Below are 27,389 nucleotides of genomic sequence, written 5' to 3' on the forward strand. Positions count from 1 at the left end.
ATCATGTTTCCTATCTCCTGACAGAGAAGGGATGGACTATACAGGTACAGAATGAGACATTGCTGTTCAGACACTACCAATGGGTCCTGAAGCATCAGAAGCATCCTCCAGGTATACACTTCTGCCAGAGATATGCTAGAGCTAACTCATACCAATTCAGGAGAGCTGATTACTAAGTTTTCAGTGTGAGCATCTATACATCAAAAATTTGCAAATATTATAAATCAGCATTGTTGATTTCTAGACTTTAAAAAATGGTAGCATAAATGCTAATAATGTAGATCAAAATTATAAGTGTGTTATGGTTACATTTTTTAGAGAGTTGTTGTTAAACATGTACCAGCATACCTCTTGCTCCATACATATACTCTGCCCACATGCTCCTTTCACATGTACCTTCATATGTGTACTCCACCTGCATGTTTACTACATCATGCTCCTTCACACGTGTTCCCTGGCCACATATTTTCTCTACTAGTGTTCCTCCTTATACATGCTCCCTACATATGTCCATTCTGGAGTTCCCACTGATAGTATGTATATATTTATAAGATAGCATGCCACAGCCTGTTAAGAAAAACATTTTTATGCTAATTTTCTTATTGTGTGATTTCATTGTTTTTGTTTTGAACTAATTGAGGCAGCTGGTTGGCATAGTGGAAAGAGTACCAGACTTGGAGTTAGGAAAACTTGAGTTCAAATCCTACCTCACTTACTGCTGGATGACCCTAAGCAAGTCACTTAACCTCTGTTTGTCTCAGCTGTACCCCATGACCTCCAAAGTCCCTTTCAATTCTAAATCTATGATCCTATGATCCAATTAGGTAATATGGCACACTGGATAGAGGGCTGACCCTGAAGCCAAGAGACTTCTTCCTCTAGAAGACCCAATCACCAAGCTCTTGAACCTAAGAAAGAAATAGAAGACAAGGAAGGAAGGAAGGAAGGAAAGAAGGAAGGAAGGAAGGAAGGAAGGAAGGAAGGAAGGAAGGAAGGAAGGAAGGAAGGAAGGAAGGAAGGAAGGAAGGAAGGAAGAAAGGAAGGAAGGAAGGAAGGAAGGAAGTGAAGGAAGGAAGGGACGGAAGAAAGAAAGAGGAAAAGGTAAGTATCAATGAAACTTTCTTTTAATACACAGAAAAAACCAGGAGTTACCTGTAAGGCAATTCTTCCTCTGTATATGCTCCCACCTGGTGACCTTATCAGCTTCCACATATTTAACTATCACCTCTATGCAGACACCTTCCAAATTTATATATCCACCCCTCATCTGTCACCTTGAGCCCCAGGTCTGCCCCACCAAGTGACTTAGACCTTTCCTGATAAATGTGCTATAGGCATCTCAAACTCAAATGTCCAATACGGAACTTGTTTTCTTTATCCCAAAACCCATCTCTCTTCTGTACTTTGTCTTTTTTCCAGTCATCCAGGTTCATCACCTCTTTTCAACTCTACTCTCCCTCACCATCTCTACTTAATCTATCACCATATATTCACAATATTTCCTGCATCAGTCCTCTTCCTTCAACTCACACCAGCATCACCCTACCATTGGCCTTCATCACCTCTCCCATGATAACATTTTCCTAACAGCAACCTCTGCCTTGTGTCTCTCCTCTCTCCAACCCATTCCCCAAAATAATTTTTCTAAAACACGTTTGACAACATCACTCCACTACTCAAGAATTTCCAGTGCTTCCCTATTAATTACCTTGAGGATCAGATGGAAACTTCTATATTCCGCCCTTCACAATCTGGCTTGGCTACTTTGCAGATATATCATTCCCTTTTTACTGTTCTTCACACGGGGCATTCCATATTCCTGTCAGTTCTGTCTCCCATGCCTAGAATGAACACTCCACAGCTCTACATCTTAGCGTCCCTAGCTTCCTTCAAAGCTCAACAGAAGTGATATATCCTTTCTATATAAAAGCTTTCCTGATCATTTCCTTTATCCCCACCATCACTGGAATGAGGTAAAAACAAATTTACTAACCATTTCATAAGCACCAAGCACTGTACTGAAGGCTGTGGATACAAATAAAACAGCAAGACAGGTCCTATTCTGAAGTTCATGTTCTGATTAGGGGAAAAAACATATAAAGGAGGGTTAATACTTGTGTAGCAATCCTGTAGGGTCTGAACCAGACTAAAATATGACTGGGAAATGTTTAACAAAATAAAAATGCAATATAGATAATGTTAATTTGTGTTTTTCTAAGTCAATATGCTGCCCAGCAGGATCAGTTTCTATTTGAATTTGACACCATCGGACCAAGGACTTCAGTAGAACAGTAGAGAGGGAAGGGGAGAGGGAGGAGGTTAACCTTAGAGATAGATAATATCCGGTTATTGGTAGAAATTGGGAAAGAGCCTAGGGAATGGAAGAGAAAGTTCTCTGTAAGGGAGACCTGCCTCTGTTGGCTCCTTAGCACTACTGGCATTGAGCTCCAAAGTTGGTCTGGGGTTAAAGAGGTGAAAGGGACGATCCCCGCCTTCACCTTTTATTTGCTTTCTGTATCTTTTATATCTATCTGTATTTATATTGTTTCCCAATAGAATGTAAGCCCCTTGAGGGTAACGATTTTCTCTCCAACGCAAGTGCCTGCTACATAGTAGGCCCTTAATTAATATGTAATTGACTGATTATTTAACTTTCCAAACAGGTTACTTGATTTGCATTCTTTCTAAGCTTTCTTTTCCTTCGGATTTCATTAACCTAACAGTATCTGTGGAAGATCATATACCCCACCAAAGAAAATACAGCACCAAAGCACCCTCCTCTATTTTGAAAGACTTTATACCCCCAAACTTTCTTAAGAAACAGATCAGTGGCTTGCCCCAAGGTGTTCGGGTTTCTCAGTGTCAGAGGGAAAAAAAGATAAATGATTCCTAATGTCCATGTTTTGAAAGATAAATGAGGATTTGGGGACAAGAGAGTATCTAACAGAAAACCATACCATGGATGTCTATTTTTCTGAATTATGGCCAACCATTCCAGCTCCATGAAAGCTTGTTTCACAGGTACAGAGGGCTGGTGGGGAGGGGGAATAAGAGCGGATAATAGAGCTACGCCGATAAACTTTTCCCGCGGCTGAGTGCGGTACAGCACGAGCCCCGCCCCCTCCCACCCCGAAACTTCCCCGTGGGTCTCCTTTATCCACCTAACTGCCTCGCCATCTGCTACCAGCCCACAGTGGCAACGTGGGGCTCATGCTCCTCGAGCCGGGCTCGGACCGTGCCCGAACAAGCCCGGGCGCCTCGGCTTCCCTAGCAGGTGGCTATTTGCAGGGAGGAAACCCGCCCTTAGCATCCCCGGGACTAGAGGATCGTTTTTCGCGGCTCCATCTGCTCAGCTGCCCGGTAATTGGCTGGCCCCGGAGCCGCCTTTTATGCATGACAAAAGAAGCGCTCTCCCTCCGCTCCCCTCCCCTCTACACCCCTCCACTCCTCCTCCCCGCGCCCCTGGGGCGCTTCCCGCGGCAGCCCCGCCCGGCCCGGGCAGAAATTGACCCAGTGCCCGCCCCCGCCCCCTCCCGCCTCCTGACGTCTAGCAGGTACCCGGAAGGGGGAGGGGAGCGAATTTGCTACTATTGGGCGGGTCAGGAGCCGGGACGCGCCGAGCAGAGCGCCAACATTCAGGAGGCTCTGGATTGGCGGGCTCTCCCGCGGGGCTCCCCCTCCGGCCGCCGCCCATTGGCTGGAGACTTGCATTCCGTCTCAAGGCGCCAGAACCAGGCGCTTTAGCTGGGCCGGGTCGGCTTGGTGGTGCAGTAGGGATCGGCGGCTCGGGGCTGGCTGGCGCTTGGTGCAGGCACGGGGGCTTCGCCGAGCCGGGCAGGGCTCGCCTCGGTGTGGGGGGTGCCGCGCCCGCCCTCCTCCGCCCATGGTCAAGGTCGATGCGCCGACAATGAGCAGTCCTCCGCCGAGGCAGGAGGGAGCCTCCTCGGGAAGGAGGGCGGTAAGGAGCGCGCCCGGGCTGGGTCTCCGAGATCGAGGGGCGCGAGGCAGCCCGCACCCTCTGGCGGGACTGGGGGAGGGGGGGAGGGCTGAGATGTCCTGCGAGAGCCCCAGCCGCGGCTGCTCCCGCGCTCGCAGCGGCTTGGGGGTGGGGGCTCCCATTAGAGACCTCATCCTTGGGCGGCTCTCCTCCAGAAGCCCGGGAAGGCACCCGAAAGTTTTGCGAGCCCCGGCGGTGCTTTGCGCCAAAATTAACTTGCCGGGAAGACCCCGGGGCTCGCTGACAGATTTGCCCCCCTCCCCTTGCCCCGGGTCTGCTGCTGCTTTTTCCTTCTTGTATTCTAGCTGCTCTGGGTTCGTTTCCCTCGCGCGTTTTCTGAAATATTTGAGCGCTCTTTAGACGTTTGCACAGGCAAACCTGAGATGGAGGAGGGAAGGTACTCGGCAGGGAGGAATGCTTGCAAAAGAACATGATTATTTTCCCAAATTCTAAAATCTCTTTTTCTTGCGTAATTGCACATTAACAGATGGAGGTCAACTGTTTAACCCTACAAGACCTGATCAGCCCCAGGCAGCCCAGGCTAGAATTTGTGATTGAAGATGGGGAAAATGCACAGAAGGTAAGTGTGCAGAAATATTTTAAGATTAATAATCAGCACCTTTAACACCACTGTGTTCAGCAAATACCAGGCTGGGCCACTTAACTCGCTCTCTGGGTGACCTTGGACAAGTCACTTAATTTTTCTGATTTCCTGTGTCTATAAAATTTTCCTGGATTTCCGTGTCCATAAAAATGAGGAGCTTGGACTAAATCAGCCTCATAAGGTCCCTTCTAACTTTCTGTAATTCTGTGGTGTGACTTGTGTTTCAAGTAAATCCAGCCTGACTTTATTTAGTATTTTTCCTACAACTGCACCTCACTTGAAGGTCAGCATTAATAAATGCCTGGCAAATGAGGAAAGCCACATACTTTCAATATTCAATGTTGCTATCAATACAATCTCAGTATTCTCTGAAAAGTTGCTATTATCATCATTTTTTTAAAGCAAAGCCCACCAACCACTATGGATATACTTTTCTCCACCATCATTGAATATTTAGGAACATGTACCAGCTGCTTATTTGAGCAGCAAATACAGGTCATTGGATTTCTAATTAGGGAGCTAAGCTGTGGTCTAGTCCAGATCCTTCCATTTGTAGATGGGGAAAGTGAGGCCCTATGAGGTTAGTGTCATGCCCAAGGTCCCACAGGTCATAATCATGAGAGGTGAGATTTGAATTTAGCTAACAGTACTGTATCATACTAGAATGCTGTTTCAGTTACTACCAGGTGAGTTATATCTCATTGGTGTTTGAATAGTTGAAATGCAAGCTGTTCTAATAATAACCAATAAGCATACCTCAAACAGACACTTTCAATTCTACCCATAGTGATAACAGTACTGTCAATTGAAGAATATGTTAATGAACTCTAGCAAGCAACTTGAATTATTACAGTTGATAATGATAGAGTTGCACAGAGGCAGTTATATCCTATACCAAGAGGCGTGGCGGTAGATCAAGTATAGTCAGGAAGACCCAGGTTCAAATATCACTTCAGGCACTAGCTGTGTTACCCTGGATAAGTAGCTTAATTTTTCAGAGCCTAGATTTCCTCAACTGTAAAAATGGGGATAATAGTACCCTTATGGGGTTGCTGTCAGGATCAACTGAGATATATAAAATGCTTTGCAAACTTTAAATCAATATATAAATGTGAACTGTTACTGTTTTTATTGTGCAGTAACTGACTGGGTTTAATGGTGCTCTGTGTATCCATGAAGCAAGATAAAGCTTGTGGTAATAGAATCCAAGATCTTGGTCTCAATAGCATTGTCCTCTGGCCAGTAACTGCACTAATAGCTGGCATTTATAAATCATTGTAAGATTTGCAGAACACTTTATAAATAGCTCTTGTCAGATCTTCACAATAACCCTAGAGGTTGGTACTTTTATTATCCCCATTTACAGGTGAGGAAACTGAGGCTGGCTGAAATGACTTGCCCAGGGTCATACAGCTAGTAAGTAACCCAAGCTGGCTTCTTGACACCAGGTCCCATGCTGTATCCACTGCCTCTGATCAACCAGAAATGCCATAAGCCGTGAATTATATACCTTGTTACTTGATAGATTGCTGTGAATTTTAGGCAGAGGCCAGCAAATAGTCCTCATTCATAGGATTTTTATAGTAAGAATTAGCTTAGAAGTCATCTGACCTAAATCTGAGTTGCTAAATCAGGTTTTTTTAAACTGATTTTTAATCTAGATTTAGTCATTTTTTTTATGTTTTTTTTTAGGGGGGAAGGTAGGGCAGTTGGGGTTAAGTGACTTGCCCAAGGTCACAGCTAGTAAGTGTTAAGTGTCTGAGGCCAGATTTGAATTCAGGTACTCCTGACTCCAGGGCCAGTGCTCTATTCACTATGACACCTAGATGCCCCCATTTAATTATTTCTTCAGCTATGGTTAAGTCACTTAGCTTCTCATGGCTTATTTGATATTTAGATTTGACAATAATCATGAAACTGACTTGATAGGTTTTTAAGGAGCAGTTGCTAATAAGCACTTTCTCCTCCAGTAACAGCCTGTTAGCAGTTGCAGTGCCCATTGGTGAAAGAAGAGTAGGATAGGAGTAGAGTGCTGGGCTTGGACTCGGGAAAACTGGGGTTCAGCCTTTCTTCCAAGACTTCCTCACTCTGTATGTCTGTGGTTCAGTCACTTAACCTTAGCCTCAGTTTCTTCATCTGTAAAATGAGGGAATTGGACTAACTGGCTTCTAAGGTCTCTTCTAGCTCCAAACCTGTGCTCGTGGAAAGACCACTGGATTTGGACCAGGTGGACCTGAGTTCCAGTCCTGGTTCTTGGCACTTATTACCTGGGTCATCGTGGACAGAATCACTTTCCATTCCAAAGTTTCAGTTTTGTTGTTTGTAAAATGAGGTTATTAAACTAAATTTATTGTTAAGGTCCTTTCCAGCTATCAGTCTTGTAAATGAGTACGGTTTTTTTTAAGAATAGCATATGATATTCTGGCATTATGTTGAAGTTTATAAGATGATTAATTCTTTTGCATATAATTTCTTCATACCCCTTGCCTAGTTTTTTTTATAAGGAAGGAGGATAATTAGAATGCATAATATTTACATAAGACTTCAGAGTTAACTGTGCCCTTTCACATTTATTATCTCATTTTCTCTTCCAAACATGCCTGGAAAACAGGGCAAGTATTCTCTCCATTTAGAGATAAGAAAAAAGGGATGACCTGCCTCAGTCACACCACAAAGCTGGCACTCAACTAAGTCCACTGTTTTTAAGGACACACTCTTTTCTCAAGGAAGGAAAATATCCCAAAATTGTATTCTAACTTGAGGGAGCATTTTTGTTATTACCCAAGCTGTATGTAGAGAGAAATGAAATAGAAGAAAATATATGAATTCAAAGTCTTTAAGGGTATCTAAATGAGATGATGCTAAACTGTCTCCCCTCCCTAGTTCATCTTTCCACAGCTGCCAAATTATATTCCTAAAGCACTGCTCTGACCACGCCCTGCTCAAAAAACTTCAGTGACTCTCAGGCACCTCTAAGTTAAAATATCAATTTCATTGTTTTAGAAGGAAGGAATCATTTATTAAATGCATACTAAGTGCAAAGCAGAAGTGGGATGCAAAGACAGAACCTAAATGATCTCTGACCTCAAGGAGTTTACCTATTTTGTTGGGGATGGGCACAACAATTACAAAGTAGATATAAAAATATATACAAAGTAATTTCACGTGAGAGGTTGGGAGGGAAGAATACTAACAAGTGGAATCAGGAAAGGTCTCCTGGAGGAGGACACACAAACTGACCCTGGAAGGGAGCTATAGATTCTGACAGGCAGAGGTGGGGGGCTGGGGAAGGATTCTAGGCAAGGGATAGAGCTTAGAGGACAATGACAAAGGGGCAGGATGTGTACTATCATGTATGGAGACTGTAATTGACAAGTTTGGCTGAATGCAGAATTTGTGAATGAATCAATCTGAAAAAATAGGTTGGAGTCAGATAGTGCTGGACCTGAAGTCAGAAGAGGAGTTCAAATTTGACCTCAGATACTAGTTTTTGTGAATCTAGATAACTCACTTATCTGCCTCAGTTCTCTCATCTGTAAAATGGGGATGCACCTACTTCTCAGGGTGGGTTGTGAGGTTTCTGTCTTTGTTATCCCACTTCTGGGCAAGCCCCATAATAGACACTTAATAAATGTTTGTACAATTGAATTGCACAAAGATAGTCAGGTTTCCAAAAACTGAAAAGGATCTTTAGATTTCCTTGGTAAAGCCTGAGACCATCAGTCAGTTCTCAAGGGTTTTGCTTTCTTTCCTTCTTGATCAGTGACTTTTTTTTTTTCAAATGATTAGAAAAATGCATTTCTCACTATATACAGTCTTGATAAAGATCTCTCCCTACCTGTGCTATGTCAGATTGAGTTTGCATATTTTAACCAATCAACCAATAAGCATTTTGTTAACTGCCTGCTATATGCTAATTAATATCTGTGCTAAGCACAGATACCAAAAGAGGCAAAAGACAGCCCCTGCCCTCAAGGAAGTCGAAGTCTAATGGAACCAAAAGAGAGGGACCCATAACAATACTGTGAAAATGCTAGAAAATAGAATGCATGAGTTGGGATTATTTAACCTCAAGAAAAAAGGATTGATGGATGAGTTAATAATTGGCTATAAGCCAGGATATCATGAAGTGAGAAAATAATCAAGTATTATATGTCTGGTTAATAGGTAGGAGAAACAGTGTTGAGTAGTAGCTGGAGAGTCGATTTAAAGTAAGGCACACCTGGGTTCAGATTCTCTGATACATATAGGCTGTTCAACCCTGGGCAAGTCTCTTGACCTCTCTGTACTCAGAGGCAACCCTGAAGACTCCTAAATTGCAGAACAAATATCAATCTGTAACAGAAGAGGAAATCTCTTCCCGGAAAGTCCCAATCCCAATACTATGGATCTGGGTTTTAAAAAAACAAAGACTAAATGAAAAAATATTTTTAAGCACTGGCAATATAGAGAAAAAAAAAAAAAGATGGGGGCGGCCAGGTAGCACAGCGAGTAAGAGCACTGGTTCCAGTGTCAGGATGACCTGGGGATGAATCTGGGCTCAGACACTTAGCACCCACCCAGAAATACCTGGCTGTGTAACCTTGAGCAAGTTACTTAACCCCGATTGCTTTAAAAAAAAAAAAAAAGATGATCCCTGCTCACAAGGAATTCACACTCTAATAGGGTGGGGATTCTTAATTTAGGATTCACGGACCCCTTGATAGATTTCAAGGAGTCTGAATTGCATTAGAAAAAGATTTCAACTTTATTTTCACAAATCTGTAGCTAAGTTAGCAAATTTAGCATTTCTTTCCACTATTGAACATAGGAAACAGCATTATTCTGAGTAGGGGTCTGTAGGCTTTGCCAGACAAAGGGGCCCATGACATAAAAAAGATGAAGAACCCCTATAATAATAAGTACCAGAACATCTAAGAGATTTCAGCCACAAGTCAGATGGAAAGGCCTTAGGGTTCAATAGCAAAGCACATCTCTTTGAATGTTATTTCCACTGGGGGAAGATACCTTTTTCTGCTGTTGAATCAAGGACATTGGTGGTGATAATGAAGAAAAATACTTGAGGGGCTGCCAGGTGGCTCAGCCAGTAAGAGCACCGGCTCCAGTGTTGGGACGACCTGGAGATCGAATCCCGGGCTCAGACACTCAGCAACCACACCCAGAAATAACTGGCAGTGTAACCTTGAGCAAATTAACCCTGATTTCTCAATAAAAAAGAAAAAAGAAAAATACTTGAAGAGAAAAAAATTTGAGTTAGACACAAGAGGAGTTCAGTCTTCTGCATTTTTCAGGGCCCTTCTAGATAAACATCTGTTCAACCAAAGCATATGATAGCGCAGTGGGAAGAGCAGGGGCCTTGGATAGGAGGTTTGTATTGTTGTTCTAGCTCTGCTGCTTAATTTGGACGTATCACTTTGATCTTTGAGCCGCCATTTCCTCACCTATATAATGGGAATATCAATAACATTTTGGATAAAGGGGGATAAGGTTATGGCAGAACAATTTGTTAGCTATCAGGCTGCATATAAGTGTGAGTTTTATTCTGATTACTATAACTATTATAAGGAGATGGACAGTACAGTGGTTAGCAATCTCCAGCCCAAGTAATGTTTGTCATTAACTGGAGAGATCACTTGCCAGCCCCGTCTCCCCCCAAAACAGCAAAGGTAGCCATTACTTTGCTCTGATGATGTCTCAGAAGAAAAAGAAAAGATTGGTCTCCTGTCCTCCCTAAATACCTTTGTTTGTGGAGTATTAAAGATATGCCCAGCTTCTTCTCAATTTTTCGCCCATGACAAGTTCATTTCATGACAAGAGAACAGGTTGTACAGCCTCAGAAATGATTTGATATTTCTACTCCTCCCCCTCATATTTATGGTATTTAGTGATCTCTTGATCTTGCTCCCACTGTATAACATCACTGGTATTGACTTGGGAGCAGAATATTGAATTTAAAGTCTCAGGGCCTAGGTTCAGATCTCTGCCACTTGGGCAGGTCACTTAACTTGTTTGGACCTCAGTTTCCTCATATGTAAAACAACAAGGGAATGAAGTGCCCTTCTAGCTTAAATGTATGATCTTAGTATTTGGAAATTGTCTGTTTTTGTTCCATTTCAATCATGTCCAACACTGTGACCCTGTTTGGGATTTTCTTGGCAAAGATGCTGGAATAGTTTTCTATTTCTTTCTCCAGCTCATTTTACAAGAAAATATTTGGACATTGCCTACTAAATCATTTATGTTTGACTTTATTGGGTTAGCACATTGGCAAAGACTCATTTACGAAGAGAGAATATGACGCCATGATTCCCGCTCCAGTGATGACTTCTGCTGCCATAGGAGAAATTCTTACCTTCATTTCTCCGTGCTCCTGTTGTTGCTTGGGTCTAAAGGGATGGCACAGAGGCACCCCCTGCTGATTAGTGTCAGCAGCAGGACAAAGCCCCAAGTTCCCCCCAACAGTCATCTTAGGCATCTTCACACGATGCTCTTATTAATGTCATGTAAGATATGACATCTTTATTTTTAATTAGTATGTTTGCTCCAGTTCTGTCAACCAAAGACAATGTACATAGTGTGTGTATGCTGAAACCAAGGGTGGAAGAGGATTATCTACATCCTTAATTATTTGAGAGCACAGTTGACTGGAAGTGAACTAGCTATAGACTAGTCCAAATGCTTAGCAGGCTTTATTTGGATGGCAAAAACCTGTTTTAGAAAAAGTGTGTTTAACAATTATTTAACACTTCCTAAACATAGTCTTTTAGCTCAGGGGCCAACCTTGGTGTTAGGAAAGCCTGAGTTCAAGTACTTCATCTAAGATAGTTGTAGGAGCCTGGGTAAGCCACATAACTTCTAGGGGCCCCACTTAAGTTAGAGTTGAGTTGCCAGTCTCCATTGGTGGAGGGAGTTGCCATACCAGGAATTCCCCACACCCATGAACTCACAGGCCCAAACTCCCACTTCCCACACAAATATGTCAAAGGTACTAGGCTAGATACTGGTGGAGAGGAGGAACCCTGTGAAGTTCTTGAGTCAGAAGAGACCTAATTTTATGTGCTGCCCTTGACTCTTATTAGCTTAGTGACCATGATGAACTTCAATTTCCTTTTTTTTTTTTTTTTTTTTTTTTCCTTTTTGAGGGCAATTGGGGTTAAGTAACTTTCCCAAGTTTACTGGGTGGGGGGTGTGTGTGTGTGTGTGTGTGTGTGTGTGTGTGTGTGTGTGTGTGTGTGTGTGTGTGTGTGTTAAATGTCTGAGGCCGGAACCGAACTTGGGTCCTCCTGACTCCGGGGCCAGCACTTTGCTCACTGTGCCACCTAGCCGCCCCCAAACTTTAATTTCCTTAGCCCGTAAAATGGGGAAAATGAGATTTTTGCTACCTGACTCACAGTGTAGGAGAGCGCTTTGTAAACCTTAAACCACTCTCTGTTGGGAAGGTAGCCTGTTACAATGGAGAGAGTATCATATTTGAGGTCAGGGGACCTGGGTTCAAATTCTGTTTCTGCCATTTATGACTTCTCTTCCCTAGATAATTTACTTATTCCTTTTCCTCATCTGTAAAATGAAGAGATTGGACAAAATTATAATGATAGTAGTAATAACTAGCTTTTATATAATATTTCAAGGTTTGCAAAGCACTTTACATGTTATCTCATTTGGTAGGGATTATTATCTCCATTTTACAGATAAGGGAACTGAGGCACTAAATTGCCCAGGTTTACACAGCTAGTAGGTGTCAGAGGCAGGATTTGAACTCATCTTCTTGACTCTTCTAAGTTCAAAGCTCTGTTCCCTAGCTCTCTGACTTCTCAGATACTTTCTAGCTCCAAATTTATGGCCCTGCTGTGCATTTTTATGCAAAGACATGGTCCTCCAGCAGTTTACTGTCTAATGGGAAGGTAAATAAGATATATGCACAGATAAACAGCACGCAAATCAGAACAAAGCCAGGGTTTAAAATGTTCCTTATTAATCAGGGCCTATAGGCCTTTTTTTCCCCTTTCTAGACAATTTTCTGAGGAATTAACATGAGCTGACATGTCAAAAGACTTGAAATTTGGTGTGTCCTTGGGTTCAGCTCTGTTCAGCCAGCAGTGGCTCCATTAGCACTAGGGCATACTTGGAATACAAAGTCACACACCTCAGAGCTTCCCCCTCACTGACAAATAACATCTTTTTTAAAAACACATGACCCATAGAAATTGTATTGACTCATCCCACATTGACTCTGATTGTTTCCATGTCCTTCCACCTCCTGCCCAGATAAGCATCTGTCAGTAGCAAATACAGTGAGGGACCTCACACATGGAAATCCCATGAAAATAAAATTAAATAAGAATTAGGAGAAGCAGCTGGTTGGGCAGAATTTCTCACCTGACCCAATGTTTACCTCGCATTAACCCCTCTCACTAATTTTTGTTCTATGGACTGGTTTTTATGTTCATGTCTGTGCTAATGATGGGCATCTTAAGTGACCTGTTTATAACCTCAGCTCATTAACTGTTTTCCTCACTTGGCCTATCATCACTAAACAATTTCTCTCTTTTAATAGGAAAATATATTTGTTGATCGATCCAGGATAGCCCCAAAGACACCAATGAAAAATGAGCCAATTGATTTATCAAAGCAAAAAACCTACACACCCGAAAGAAATCCAATTACACCAGTTAAACTTGCTGACAGACCTCAGGCAGAACCCTGGACCCCTACGGCTAACCTGAAGATGCTCATTAGTGCTGCTAGTCCTGACATGAGGGACCGGGAAAAGAAGAAGGAGCTGTTTAGACCAATTGAAAACAAGGATGATGCATTGTCAGACTCACTACAGGTAACATTAATAATAATAGCCAGTATTTATTTAGTGCTTTAAGTTTTGCAGAGCACTTTACAAACATCTCATTTCATCACAACAATCCTTGGAAATGCTATTATTATACCCATTTTATATATGGGGAAACTGAGGCAGGTAACGTTTAAGTGATTTGCCCAAGGTCACACAGATAATAAGTGGACAAAGCTGGATTTGGAATAGAATGCAAAATAATTAGGGTAAAGCATTTCTCACAAACTTAGAAGGTAATCATAAGCAATAAACACCTCCTATGTGCCTCTATGGCTTAGAGGTCACCTGGTCACAGGCTCATGGATCTAGAATCCAGTCCCCATTTTATTGTTGTTCAATCATGTCTGACTCTTCATGACCCTGTTTGGGGTTTTCTTGGCACTGGAGTGGTTTGCCACTTCCTTCTCCAGCTTATTTTACAGATGAGGAAACGGAGGCACACGGTTAAGTGGCTTGCCCAGGGTCACACAGCTAGTGTCTGAGGCCACATTTGAACTCGGGAAGATGAGTCTTCCTGGTGCGGTGCCACCGAGCTGAGGAAGCCTCAGAGCGGGTAAAGTCTGTGTTTATGAAGATGACTTAAGAGTACTTGATTGACCCACTGTGCCACCTGGCTGCCTTAGGTAAGCAGGCAGAGGACGTGTCATCCTCTTCTTAACTATTGGCTCTTTTAGAGAATTTGAAAGGCAGTCCCTGCCTTAGTTGACTTTGAAATCCCCAGGGTCAGGATTCAAATCTCACCTCTGATAATAAATACACTGGCTTTGTGAGGTAGGGAAATCCCTTAACCTCTTAATGCCCTGGGGCAACCCTCTCAGACTTTTAGCAAGTTGCCTGCTACATAGTAAGCTGTTCATAAACATTTTATCTCTCTACTCCAAGTTGTAAGATCATAGTTTATTTGTATCTCATGGAGGAGTTCTTTACACCAATGAAATCAAGAGATAGAGAAATAAATGTATAAATAAATAAATTTGAATGAAGAATTTTTCATTACCAGTATTCTTCAGTCCATCAATAAAGGTAAACTGCATAATATTCTTCAGAAGATAGGCACTGATTTCATTGAAATAGGGAACTCCTGGGTGAGGAAACTCCCTCTATCAAGGAGGATAAACACCTTCAGCAACATACAGGTCTTGCCTAGAGCCTTGAGAAGTTAAGGGACTTGGCAGAGAGAGTCATACAGAAAAAAAAAATGAGTCTTCATTCTGAAAGTTATTTTTCATTATGAATTCCTTTTTAAAGAACTGTCTGATGCTACCTGGAAAAACCGAAATGTTATCAACTTTTTTTTTTTTTAAAGCAATCGGGGTTAAATAACTTGCTCAAGGTTACACGGCCACTGAGCCACCTGGTCGCCCCGTGTTATCAACTTTTTAAGACCAATTTTTTAATCCTGTTATTTTGTGAAGAAACTTGTAATCAATAAAATCCATTTGCATTTTTTAAATGTTGAGTTCAGCAAAGAAACTCAGGCTCTGTTTTCTTTTTTTTATTCATTAGGCTCTATTTTCAGTTAATTTTGACCTGAAAATTTTTTTTCTTTCTTATAAATTAATAACCTTTATTTTATTCTAGTCATGACAGATTATTTGCAGTTAATTGATTTTGTTCTTTGTTGAAGTGTAGCCATCTTCTCAGTTGTCTTTTCTCATGAGTATACCAGGAAAGCAGAGATAAATGAAATAGATCAGGCAGTGATCAAAAATCTCATTAGTCACAAGTTTCCCTTTCCTTCCCACCAACAAGAGCTACAAATAAGGACAAGACTGACTTATAGATTAAAATTTTTTTTGTTCCTAATTCTTTATTTAATAACTAGCAATCAAAACATTTAGATAGACAAGCACAAATGCAAAATGTTGGGCATTGAAATTATACATTTTTGCTGTTTGTTGTTGTTTTAAAATGTGTATTTCAGGAGATAGAACATCTTAACAAAGAGAGTCAGTTAGACCTGGATCAAAATCCTGGCTCTGGGGTCATGCAACCTGTCAGTGCCCTCAGGCAAGCCCAGGACTATTAGTTGCAGAGCAAGTGAAGAACTGTTTCAGTGGAGGAAGTTAGCTCACTGGGAGCTCCTGACATGAACGAAATCAGAAGTCCTGTCGGAAAATATATATTATCTTTAACAAGATGCAACACAAATGTCCCCTGGTGTTTTTTCTTCCTCACCTTCTGAAGCTTATTTTCTTTGTATTTTCCCAGATTTTGTTATTAATTCCTGCTGTTTACATACTTGTGGTTAAAGGAGCATAGATCTTGGGCTATCTTCTCTAACTCCCCCATTTTACAGGCCAGCAGAGGCAAAGTGAGTTCCTTGCAAGGTCATGCAGGTAGTTAGCATCAAAGCCAGGATTTGAACCCAGGACCCCTGACTAGTGCCTGGGGCAAAATAGGCACTTAATAAATGTTTCTTGATTGATTCTATCACCAAATTATTCTGTCATCAAATAATCAAAAATTGAATAGATATAGAACAACTTGGGGTTGCTGATTTGTCTGTTTGGGAATGTCACAGTTAATAGATTTCCAGAAAAGGGTACAGAGAAGTAGGTATTACACAACCTTGAAAACCTAAAACCTCTCTGCCTAAAGCCAGAACAAGTTTTACAACTCCCTCTTCCTCCACATAGATCTTGTCTTTTGTCATCTCTTCATAATTTTTTCAATTGGAAGGAAATTTTTCAGAGCAGAAGGTAGCTGGTTCAGAGTGAAGGTATGTGAAACAATTAGGATAACAGCATTTATTATAAATTTAGAAGATAAGCATAGACAATAAGCACCTACTATGTGTATCCATGAGGTTCTCTGGTCACAGGCTCATAGATCTAAAATCTAGTACCCATTTTGTTCAGTCATTTTCAGTTGTGTCTAACTCTTCATGACCCCATTTGGGATTTTCATGGCAAAGATACTGAAGTGATTTGCCATTTCCTTCTCAAGCTCATTTTACAGTTAAGGAAACTGAGGCAAACAGGGTTAAGGGACTTAAGTCACATAGTAAGTTTCTGAGTCTGGATTTCAACTCAGGAAGATGAGTCTTCCTGACTCCAAGCCTGGCTCTCTCTCCACGGCACCACTTAGCTGAGGAAACTGAGTCCCAGAGTAGGTAAAGTGATTTGCCTATGGTCACACAGGTAACAAGTTAGAGTTGAGCTAAGGTCCTTGGATTTAAGAGTCATTATTCTTTTCTTTTCTTCTTCTTTTTTTTTTTTTTTTTTTTTTTTGCTTTTTGGAGGGAGGAGGGTAGGGCAGTTGGGGTTAAGTGACTTGCCCAAGGTCACACAGCTAGAAAGTATTAAGTGTGTGCGGTCAAATTTGAACTCAGGTCCTCCTGACTCCAAGGCTAGTACTCTATACACTGCGCCACCTAGCTGCCCCAAGAGTCATTATTCTTCTCACTGTCTCACACTTTCATTTCCTCTAAGGGCTAACCAGACTTTAAAAATCCTTGATTACCTCAATGCAAAGTACAATACTCACCCAGATACTGATACTATCTCTCTGTGCTTTAGTAGAGTTAATGTGACAGAGAAAAACTAATTACTTGGCATCTAACTTTGTGCTGAGGAGCTCTCCCAAATTGAGCTAGGCCAGCCTGGATCAGAAGACACAGATGGCCTCTTCTGCCTCCTTCTTTCAAAACTGAAGGTCAACTCATGCCACAGTGAAGCAAAAGATCAGAACTTTTAGGACAGTGGTTAGCCAAAAATAAAATGACTGATATTTATTTAGCACTTTAAGGTTCCTTTACGTATATAATCTCATATTGTTACCTTCTCTTGGCCTGCAAAATGGGATAAGTGACTTCTCATATAGTTACTAAGTGTCTGAAGTAGGATTTGAATTCCTGACTCTGAAGTCTCCTACTCAGTGCTAGCTGTGAGTAAGAAATACCTGGATTCAAGTCCTGCCTTATACTAGCTGTGTGACCTTGGTTGGGTCACTTATCCTTTCAATACCCCAGGCAACTCTGAGTCCATAAACTACAAAAGAGCTGTTGATCTGCTTTGGCTCCCATGGCATCAGTTGTTATCACTGTGTTTATAGTTTTCAATCTCCTTATCTAGCTCTAACCTCTTTACTTTCATCCTCAATTTCCCACCTCCAACTACCCGTTGGACATCCCACAGACATCTTAAACTCAACATGTCCAAAAAAGGGGGACTCGTTTTTTTTCCTCCTAGTCCTCCCTTCTTACAAACTTTCCTATTATTGTTGAGATGACCAACATCCTCCTGGCCACTCAGGCTCACAACCTGGGTGTTATCCTCAATTCTTTACTCTCCCTCACCACTACCCCCTCCATCATTCGATCTGATTCCAGGTTCTATTGATTCTGTTTTCACAAGATCTCTCAAATATGCCTCCTCTTCTCTCACACTGCTACCACCCAGCGCAGGCCCTCTTCAGCTCATGACTGACCATTGCAATAACTTTCTGGTTGGTCTACCTGCCTCAGGCCGCTCCTCACTCCAAGTCCATTCTGCACTCAGCCATCAAGTTGATCTTATTAAAGTACAGGTCTGACCATGACACCATCACTACCTTCCACTATTCCATAAACTCAGGTGAGTCCCTGTTGCTGCTAGGATCAAATATAAAATGCCCTTTTTGGCACTCAAAACCCTCCATAACCTAACCCCTTTCTGCCTTCCCAGTCTTTTTATACCTCACTCCCTATCACATACACTCTGATTCAGTGACATTGACCTCAGTACTTTCTTCACACAAGACACTCCATCTTCCAACCCCATGCATTTCCACTGGCTGCCCCCAGGCCTGGAATTCTCTCCTTTCTGATTCCCATCTGCTGGCTTCCTTCATGTCCAGTTAAAATGCCATCCTTTTCAAGAAGCTTTCCCTCTGTGATTTATCCGCAGTGTATCTGGTATGTATTTTGTCTGTACAAGGATGTTTGTGTAATGTCTCCTCCATTAAACTTTGATCCCCTTGAGAGGAGAGACTTTTTTGTTTTTTCTTGTCTTTTCTTTCATCCCCAGCCTTAGCACAATGCCTGCCTGGAACACAGTAGGCACTTAATAAATGCTTCCTGCCTTGCCTTGACATAAGAGAGTTTCCTTTACTAATAAAATCTCATGTCTAGACCAAAGAACATTTATTTTCCCCTAGCCTCCAGCTGTTTGGTGTTCCATATAGATGGCGCCACAGATGTTATTACCACCATTTTATAGGCAAGAAAATGTAATCTCAGAGGTTGTGACTTGTTAACTTAGATGGGTAGTAAAGAACAGATCAGTAGTTTGAACAAGAAAGGCCAAAAAAATAGCCTCTGCCCTCAAAGATCTTACGTTGTAATAGAGGAAATAAAAGGTGAGTCAGTTTATACCATCAAGATATATGCATAATAGTTGGAAAGTAACTTTAAAGGGGAAGACTGTAGCACATGAAGTGACCAAGAAAGACCGCCTGCAGAAGGCAGCATTCAAGCAGAGTCTTAAAGGAAATGATGATTCCTGAGAGCAGAGGGTGGGAGGGGGAGTATTCTAGGCATGGGGTTTAAAGGTTCAGGGATGAGAGATGGAATAGAATGTGTGAGGAACAGCAAGTCAGGCTGGATCATTGATAGCATGGAGGGGAATAAAGTATAAGAAGGCTGGAAAGATCAGGTTGTGAAAAGTCAAGTTAACAAGCATTTATTAAGTACTTACTATTTCCCAGATACTATGCTAAGCACTAGGGATGCAAGTAAAGAAAAAAGAAAGATGACCTACAGCCTCGAGGAGCTCAGTGCTCAGGGGGGAAGACACCACATATAAGGGAGATAAAAAGTGGAGGTGCCAACCCAGGGAATTCATATTTGATCCTGGAGTTTATTGTTGTCGGTAGGGGAATAATATGGGCAGACCGATAGCTTAGGAAAATTGCTTTGGTAGTTGAAGTGGAAAAAGACTTGATACAGGGAAACAATTAGAAGGCTAATGCAGAAATCCAGACGAGATGAAGAGGATCTGAACATAAGTGGAAGTTGTGTGAGTAAAGGGAAATTATACTTAAGTAAGTTGTAAGTATACAAGATGTTAGAAAAGGTAGAAATGACAAGATTGGGCAACTGACTGGATATATGGACTGAGCAAGTGATGCTAAGGCTGACAACCTGAGTTGAGAGTATGATGGAACACTTGATAGTAGTAAGTATAGAAAGAAAGGTAGGACTGGGGGGAAAGATAGAAGGTTCTGTTTTAGACATTGATTTTGGAGTACCCAAGGAATAGTTACTTCAAAATGTCCAATAAGCCAGTTGGTGATATGACAAGACAGGAGAGAAGCAAGAGATGGATCTATACAGATCTGGCAGTCAGCTATTTAGGAGCTGATAAGATCACCAAGTGACATAGTATAGGGAGTAAAGAGGGAATACCAATAGTTGGTAGGCATGACATGAATGAAGATCCAGGAAAGGAGACAGAAGGAACAGGCAGGTAGGAAAAGAATCGAGAGTGCATTATCATAAAAATCCAGAGAGAATATCCTCAGGGAGAACTTGGTCATTGTAGGCTTCAGAGAAGAATGAGAATTAAGAAAAGGCCATTGGGTTTGTCCATTAAGAGCTTATTGCTAATTTTGAAGAGTAGTTTCAGTTGAAAAATGAAGTCAGAAATCAGATTGCAGAAGAGAGTGGGATAAAAGTAGAACCATTGAGTATAGATTTTTTTTTCAAGGAAATTAACTGAAAGGGGGAGGTGAAATATGGGACAACATCTAGTGGGGATAGTAGAATTCATAAATTTGTTTGTCAACAACAGGAAAGGAGCCAGTAACCAGGGAGAAATTGAAGATTAGAGAGAGAGAAAATATAATAGAAAGGTATTTTTCTGGAGAATACTGGAAGACATGGGATTAGAGGGTAGATGTCCAGAAGTTGCCATGGCACAAAGAAAAGCCACACCATCAGAGGCTGAAGTAGGGGAGGAAATAGTGTGAAGTTATGTCAGAGGGTTGAGAAAAGTAGATCAGGTCTTCTGCAAAGAGGGCAAGTATGTAGGAGGTAACCATTGGAGGCCTGAGAAGAGAGAAAGGTTTGGAGCAGCTTCTGTGGAAAGTGAAAAATCAATTAGGGAGGAGTAGAAGGATTACCTTGCTACAATGAGAGCCCAGTTGAGGTTAGATCATATAAATTTGTAGTGGACCCAGTGAGCCCCATTTTGTAACTTCTCCCAGCTCCATTCAGTATCATATGACAAGGAACCAAAGAAGAAAATGGTAAGAAGCAATCCAGGGTTGGGTTTTGGCAGGTGTGCCACAGGAAAGGGGGGCAAGAAGTTTGAGATAAGAGAGTGGAACTGGTTCACCAAGGGGAAAGGGGGAAGAGTGTAGTCAGTGTAGAGGTGATAGCCTGGGGAAGAACTGAGGGGTGGATGATTTGGAGGTCATGGTGAGAACAGGTTAAGGAGGAATAAATCATGAGAGATGGAAAGATAAAAGATTATAATCAGAAAGGAATTCCAGAGTTCATGCATGTGTTAATGAAACACAAAATCAAGGTATGCCTCCAGGGACATAGGAAACATTTTTCCACGTATAAAATTAATGAAGCCTAATTATGATCATCCAGCACTATTCCTGGAGTCAAAAGAACTGCATTATTCCAAACAATTACTAAAGATATTGCATAATCTCTCACTAGCAAATGAAATAATATTAACCTCTTTTGTGGGGGATGGGGGGAGGTGTTCCAGACCTATGATTTCATCAGTGTAGGGTACTTCAGGTAAGGGAATTTTCTCCACCACAGGCAGCTGTTCTGCCATTTACAGTCACTACAAATCATCTATATACTGAGTCAAATGACTTGCCCAGGTTCATACAACCAGTATATGTCAAAGGTCAGACTTAAAAACTAAGGTATCCTGACTCTAGAACCAGCCCTTTATCTACCACACTACATTCTTAGGACCACAGTTGTAAAGTTTGAAGGGCTCTACAGACTACTTTGTCTAATCCTCTCATCTTACAAATGAGGAAACTGAGGCCCAAAGTTGTACCTAGATCTGATAACTCCAAATCCAGCCAATTTTTTACTGCTCCACACTGAAGTTACTTGAGATTGCTAATGAGAATATACATCTAACTGATTTGTCATTATTCCCCTGGTCCTCAGGATCAAATGCTCTATTTAACAAGACTAGATAGGGAATGGCCTGGTAATCTCATTCGTGTAGGGAGCTCTCAGAAGGGGAAGCTCCCTCAATTACTGTAGTTCTCTAGAACTTAGTCTTCTTTTTTAATGTTTTTATTGATGTCTCTTGTTTTTTATACCACCTGAGTTTTCCACAGTATCCTCCCTTTTCCACTCCCAGAGAGCCCATCACATATAATAGATTTTTTTTTAAATTAAAAAAAAGAGGGGGCAGAACCAAGATGGTAGAGTAGAAACAGGACTTCCACCACCTCCCTCTTCCACCTCCTCCAATTCATGTAGAAAATGACTCTAAACAAACTTTGGAGCTACAGAACTCACAAAATGACAGAGAAACTAACTTCCCACTGAAGACAGGCTGGCAGGAAGGGACCAGTGCAGCACACTGGGAGCAGAGCCCAGCCCCAAGTGAGCCCAAGGTTTTAGCCTCAGGGCGGCCACAACCAGCCTCCAGCTGCAGGGACTTCAGATCACCAGCAGCTGTGACAGTTTCCAGAATTACCAACCCATAGATGCCAAAGACAAAGTGAGAGGTCAGTGCAGTGTGGACTTTGGGAACAGGGAGTTCAGGAGTGCTGTCCAGCCTTTGCCCCCTGGAGGGAGAAGCGGCTGAGGAGTGGAGGCCATGCAGCTACCACCACATGGCTGTTTCAGAGCTCCTGGCCTGCAAATTGTAGGGGGACCAAGCAACCAGTCTGAAGGTAATCATTCTTGCTTTACACTGCTTGGATCTGGATCACTGTCTAGGGTGGAGGTCCTGGGGTGGGTGACCAGTTTGCCAGAGCGTGTGGAGGCTTCAGAGAGGGCAGCCAACTAATAGCTCCAGCAGCTGAGAAAACCCCAGCGTTTGGGACAAAGCTCCCCTCTCTGGTAGCAGAGTCCTACTGTGGCAGAAAAGCTCAAAAGTCAAGTAGTGGCAGCATGAGCAAACAAAGGAAGCAAAGCAAGCACAGCAATCCAACTTTACACTGCTATTATGGGAAGAAAAAGGATCCAAGCATGGAACAGGAGGAAGACAGAGAAGTCAGAACTCCTACAACCAAAAGCTTCCAAGAAAAATATGATCTGGTTACGGGCCATAGAGGAGCTTAAGAAGGATTTTAAAAACTAAATAAGAGAAGTGGAGGCGGGGCGGCCAGGTAGCACAGCGAGTAAGAGCACTGGCCCCAAAGTCGGGATGACCTGGGATCTAATCCAGGCTCTGATACTTAGCACCACACTCAGAAATAACTGGCCGTGTAACCTTGAGCAAGTTACTTAACCCCAATTTCTTTAAAAAAAAAAAGTGGAGGAAAAATTAGGAAGAGAAATAAGAATGATGCAAGAAAATTATGAAATGAGAGTCAACAATCTGACTGAAGAAAATAACACCTTAAAAAACAGACTAACTCAAATGGCAAAAGAAGCTCAAAAAGCCAATGAGGAGAAGAATGTCTTAAAAAGTCGAATTTACCGGATGGAAAAAAGAATCTCAAAAGCTCACTAAAGAGAATCATTCCTTCAGAATTAGATTGGAGCAAATGGAAGCTAGTGACTTTATGAGAAATAAAGATACTCTTAAACACATCCAAACAAATGAAAAAATAGAAGGCAATGTGAAATATCTTATTTGGAAAATCACTGACAATAGATCCAGGAGAGATAATTTAAAAATTATTGGACTACCTGAAAGCTATGATCAAAAAAAAAGAACTTAGAAAGCATCTTCAAGAAATTCTCAAGGAAAATTGCCCTAATGTTTTAGAACCAGAGGGCAAAATAGAGGTTGAAAGAATCCACTGATCACCTCCTGAAAAAGATCCCAAAAAGAAACCTCCCAGGAATATTATAGCCAGGTTCCAGAATTCCCAGATCAAGGAGAGAATATTACAGGCAGCCAGGAAGAAACAATTTGAATATTGTGGAAACACAATCAGGATAACCCAGGATCTGGCAGCTTCCACACTGAGGGATCGAAGGGCTTGGAATATGATATTCTGGAGGTCAAAGGAGCTGAGATTAAAACCAAGAATCACCTACCCAGCAAAACTGAGTATCGTGTTTCAGGGGAAAACATGGTCATTCAGTGGAATAGAGGACTGATTTCAAGCATTCATGATGAAAAAACCAGAGTTGAATAGAAAATTTGACATTCAGATACGAGAAGCAAGAGAAGCTTGAGGAGGTAAACAGGGAAAAGAAATCATAAGGAACTTATCAAAGTTGAACTATTTACATTCCTACATACATATATATGTGTGTGTATACTTATATAGCTGTTTGTTTCTGTATCTTGGAAACCAAACCCTTCTGAGAAAAATTTGATGTGAAGATTGTTTTTTTCCCATTTAGCTGATTCCTGTCATCCTAAGAACATTAATTTTGTCTGTGCAGAAGTGTTTCAATTTCATGTAATCAATTTATCTATTTTACTTTTTGTAACTTCTTCTGTTCCTTGTTTAGTTTAGAAAACATTGCCAACCTATAGCAATCCGATATATATGATCTCTTCTAAATTATAAGATGTTGGTCTAAGTCTGATTTCTGCCATATTGCTTTCCAGTTGTCCCTGCAGTTTTTATGAAAATAGTAAGGTGTTTTTCATAAGTAATTTGTGTTTTCCATTTTTTCAAATGCTGGACTCTAGAGTTCTGATTCTACATTGTCTAGTCTGTGAAACTTAGTCTTTAAGAGTTGCCCTAAGTACTAAAAGGTTTAAATGACCTTCCTGTGTCACACAGCAAGGATATGTCAGGTGGGATTTCCTGGCTTTAAGGTCAGCTTTCTATCTACAAGGCCATGGTGTCTCTCTTATCATTATAATAATAATCTCATGCAACCTGTTTTGGTGACAAGACCCTTTAAATGCATTAACTAATTATGAGCATTTTTAAGTCATTAACTTTCTGAAAACAATAATAAAAATGAGCATTTATATAGCACTTTTAGGTTTGCAGAGTGCGTCCTGTGTGTTATCTCATTTGAATCTCACAACAACCCAAGGAGGCAGGCGCTATTATTATCATCTTCTTACAGCTTTGTCTTTCTTAACACAGGCATATAGAAAAAGGGTGGCTCAACATGAGATTACATTTTGATAAGTGAAAAGGTTGTGTTGATATCTATAGATTTGTTCCTCCAAGAGCAAAAACCTCAGCAGAGCTTTCCTTCAAGTCTCAGCTAAAATCCCACCTTCTCCAAGAAGCCTTTCCCAATCCCCCTTAATTCTCATGCCTTCCTGCTGTTTCTTTCCAGTTTGGCCTGTCTCTAGCTCATTTGTATGTTGTTGTTTGCCTGTTGTCTCCCCCATTAGACTGAGCTCCTGGAGAGCAGGCACCCACTTTCTGTGTACTCCTGCTGCTTAGCACAGTGCTTTTAGTAAATTTTAGGCATTTAGTAAATGTGTATTGACTGACTGACAGAGGAGTAGAGCTGCTTCATTTGTTCCACCTCCCAGCCATTGTGGGGACTGTACAATGGAGAAGATGAACCTAGAGGAAGATGGAGCACTCTTATAACATGGGCATTCATAGTTAAAGGCTTTTTGACTGTATTGACTTGCTGGACATTTGGGTCATAGGGAAGAGATCTGGGCTTGGGAATCAGGCAAACCAGTCCAGACATCACACAGGCTAAATCACCTATTAGTTGATTAAAGTTGTTCTTAAAAAAAAAAAAAAACAGCTGTGTTAGCTCACTCAGCTTTACAAAGCAATGGAGCACCATTTTCATTTGCTTAAGATAGGGGTCAAGGGTCAAGTGTGTCCTAGTGGATAGAGAGCTGGCATGGAGTCAGGAAGACCTGAGGTCAAGCCCTGCTTCAGACACTTACTAGCTGTGTGATCCTGGGCAAGTCACTTAACTACTGTTTGCCTCAGTTTTCTAATCTGTAAAATGGAGCTGATAATAGCACCCATTTCCCAGGGGTTTGGTGAGGATTAAATGAGGTACTATTCCTAAAAGTATTTAAAGAAACTTCTTCTCTGACATTTGCTGATTGTGTTGTTACCCTGGGCAAGTCACTTTAACCTCTATTCAACTCAGTTTCCTCATCTGTAAAATGAGAATAATGAAAGCACCTACCTTGCCAGGGTAGTTATGCGGATCAAATGAGATAATATCTGTAAAAGTGCTTAGCACAATACCTGGGACATAGTAGGTGCTATGTAAATGCTTATTTCCTTCCCCTCTGACACTTGCTGGCTGTGTGACCCTTAATTTTCAATGCCTTGGGTTCCTAAGTTTCCAAGACTGTAAGTTTCAGGTCTGCATTGGTAAAAGGAGTTTTCTCATTAGGATTTTCCCATAGCAATGAAATCACAGGACCAGTCCAGAAAAGATAATGAGTATAAGTCAAGAAAGATTAGAAAAGAAAAGCTACTTTAGCTGGAAACTTTGTGACTTTCTTTGTTCCTTGCAGATTCCTGTTGTCTGCTAAAGTTTGGCTACTTTTATGTTAATAGATTGTTTTTCTCCCTCCTGTATCCTCCCTTCCCACCTGCCCACGGTAGCTTGATAAAGTTGTGGGTGGCCCTGTGGATGAATTTGAAAAGCAGCGGCCCAGCAGAAAGCAGAAGAGTTTAGGACTCCTATGCCAAAAGTTTCTGGCTCGTTATCCAAGTTACCCCTTGTCAACTGAGAAAACAACGATATCCTTGGATGAAGTGGCTGCCAGTCTGGGTACGTATGATCTAGACTAGAGAGTTTGGGGCAAGTTGCTTGGAACAGTGGGGTCCATTTAAACTGAGACCTCTTCAAAGACTGCAAATAATGAATGTGGTAAGTGGAGACACAACTTTTCTTTGACCACCTCCAAGTTTTGTGTAGTATCTCTTTAATTATGCAGAGAGAGAGCCCTTCAGGGGCTGTGCTGCCTTGGAAGCATCTAGCACTGGAATGTCCCCTAGCACAGTGCTTGGCACATCTTAGATGTTTGTTTAATGAATGTTTATTGACGATTGAGGTAGAAGGAGGCCGCCATTGTTATGACACTACCAATGTTTGTTACACGTGTGTTTTTCACATCTTTGAGATCTGAAGGTCAGTTTTTTTCTTTTTTAATTTTGATGACAATGCTTTCATTTCTAACTATAGTACTGCAAGTAGAAAGATTAGATGAAACATAAATGCTGAGCATTTATGTGAGCTAAACACTGGGGATACACATTTAATAGAAAGAAAATCCATGCCTGCCTTCGAGGAGATTCATTCTTGGGAAAGACAACACATAAAAGGGAATGGAACAGGGGGGAAAGGTAAAGAAGGTACCCGTGTAGGGTGTAGTGGCAAGGTATAAAAGTCCAGAGCTGAGCTGGGTTAGAAGTGAGCATGACTGGACTGAGCTTCAGATCATAGAAAGCATGCTGAGGCACATCCTTGCCATTTACTATATGTGCAGTCTCAGGCTTCTCTGGGCCTCAGTTTCCTCATCTGTAAAATGAGCATCAGACTACATGGCCTCTGGCCTTGCCAGATCCAAAGTCTATGATCCTAAGAACTTAGAGATCAAGTTCTGCCTCCAACTATTAGGTGTCTGACCATGAATAAGTTGGTTTTACCTCTCTGGGAATTAGTTTCCCCATATTTAAAATAAGGATGCTATACTATCTATTCACAGTCCTATTATGAGGCAAGGGCTTTAGAAATAACATTAGGGTTTAGAGCTAGAAAGAAACCTTAGTTTCTAGTCTAGCTAGTCCAGTCTTCTCATTTTACAGGTAACAAAACTTATTGAGGCCCAGAGAGGTTAAAAAAAAAAAAGATTTAGGGCTGGAAGGGATATGAGGGGCCATTTAGT

General features: G+C 41.6%; 1 protein-coding gene across 1 annotated transcript in view; it reads left to right on the plus strand.

The window, feature by feature from the left end:
- Positions 1-3,673: 3,673 nt before the first annotated feature.
- E2F7 (E2F transcription factor 7) overlaps positions 3,674-27,389 on the plus strand; it is a 60,849-nt gene continuing 37,133 nt past the window's right edge. Inside the window, exons 1-4 of the mRNA XM_069094809.1 lie at positions 3,674-3,958; positions 4,485-4,577; positions 13,156-13,431; positions 26,104-26,272. Of these exons, the coding sequence (XP_068950910.1) occupies positions 3,884-3,958; positions 4,485-4,577; positions 13,156-13,431; positions 26,104-26,272 (613 nt within the window). The 5' untranslated portion in view covers positions 3,674-3,883. The remainder of the gene's footprint in view (positions 3,959-4,484; positions 4,578-13,155; positions 13,432-26,103; positions 26,273-27,389) is intronic.

Source organism: Petaurus breviceps, unplaced genomic scaffold (assembly GCF_028583685.1).
Source record: "Petaurus breviceps papuanus isolate PSGF00001 unplaced genomic scaffold, PetGlider_PUasm1.0 221, whole genome shotgun sequence".
Taxonomy (NCBI): Eukaryota; Metazoa; Chordata; class Mammalia; order Diprotodontia; family Petauridae; genus Petaurus; species Petaurus breviceps.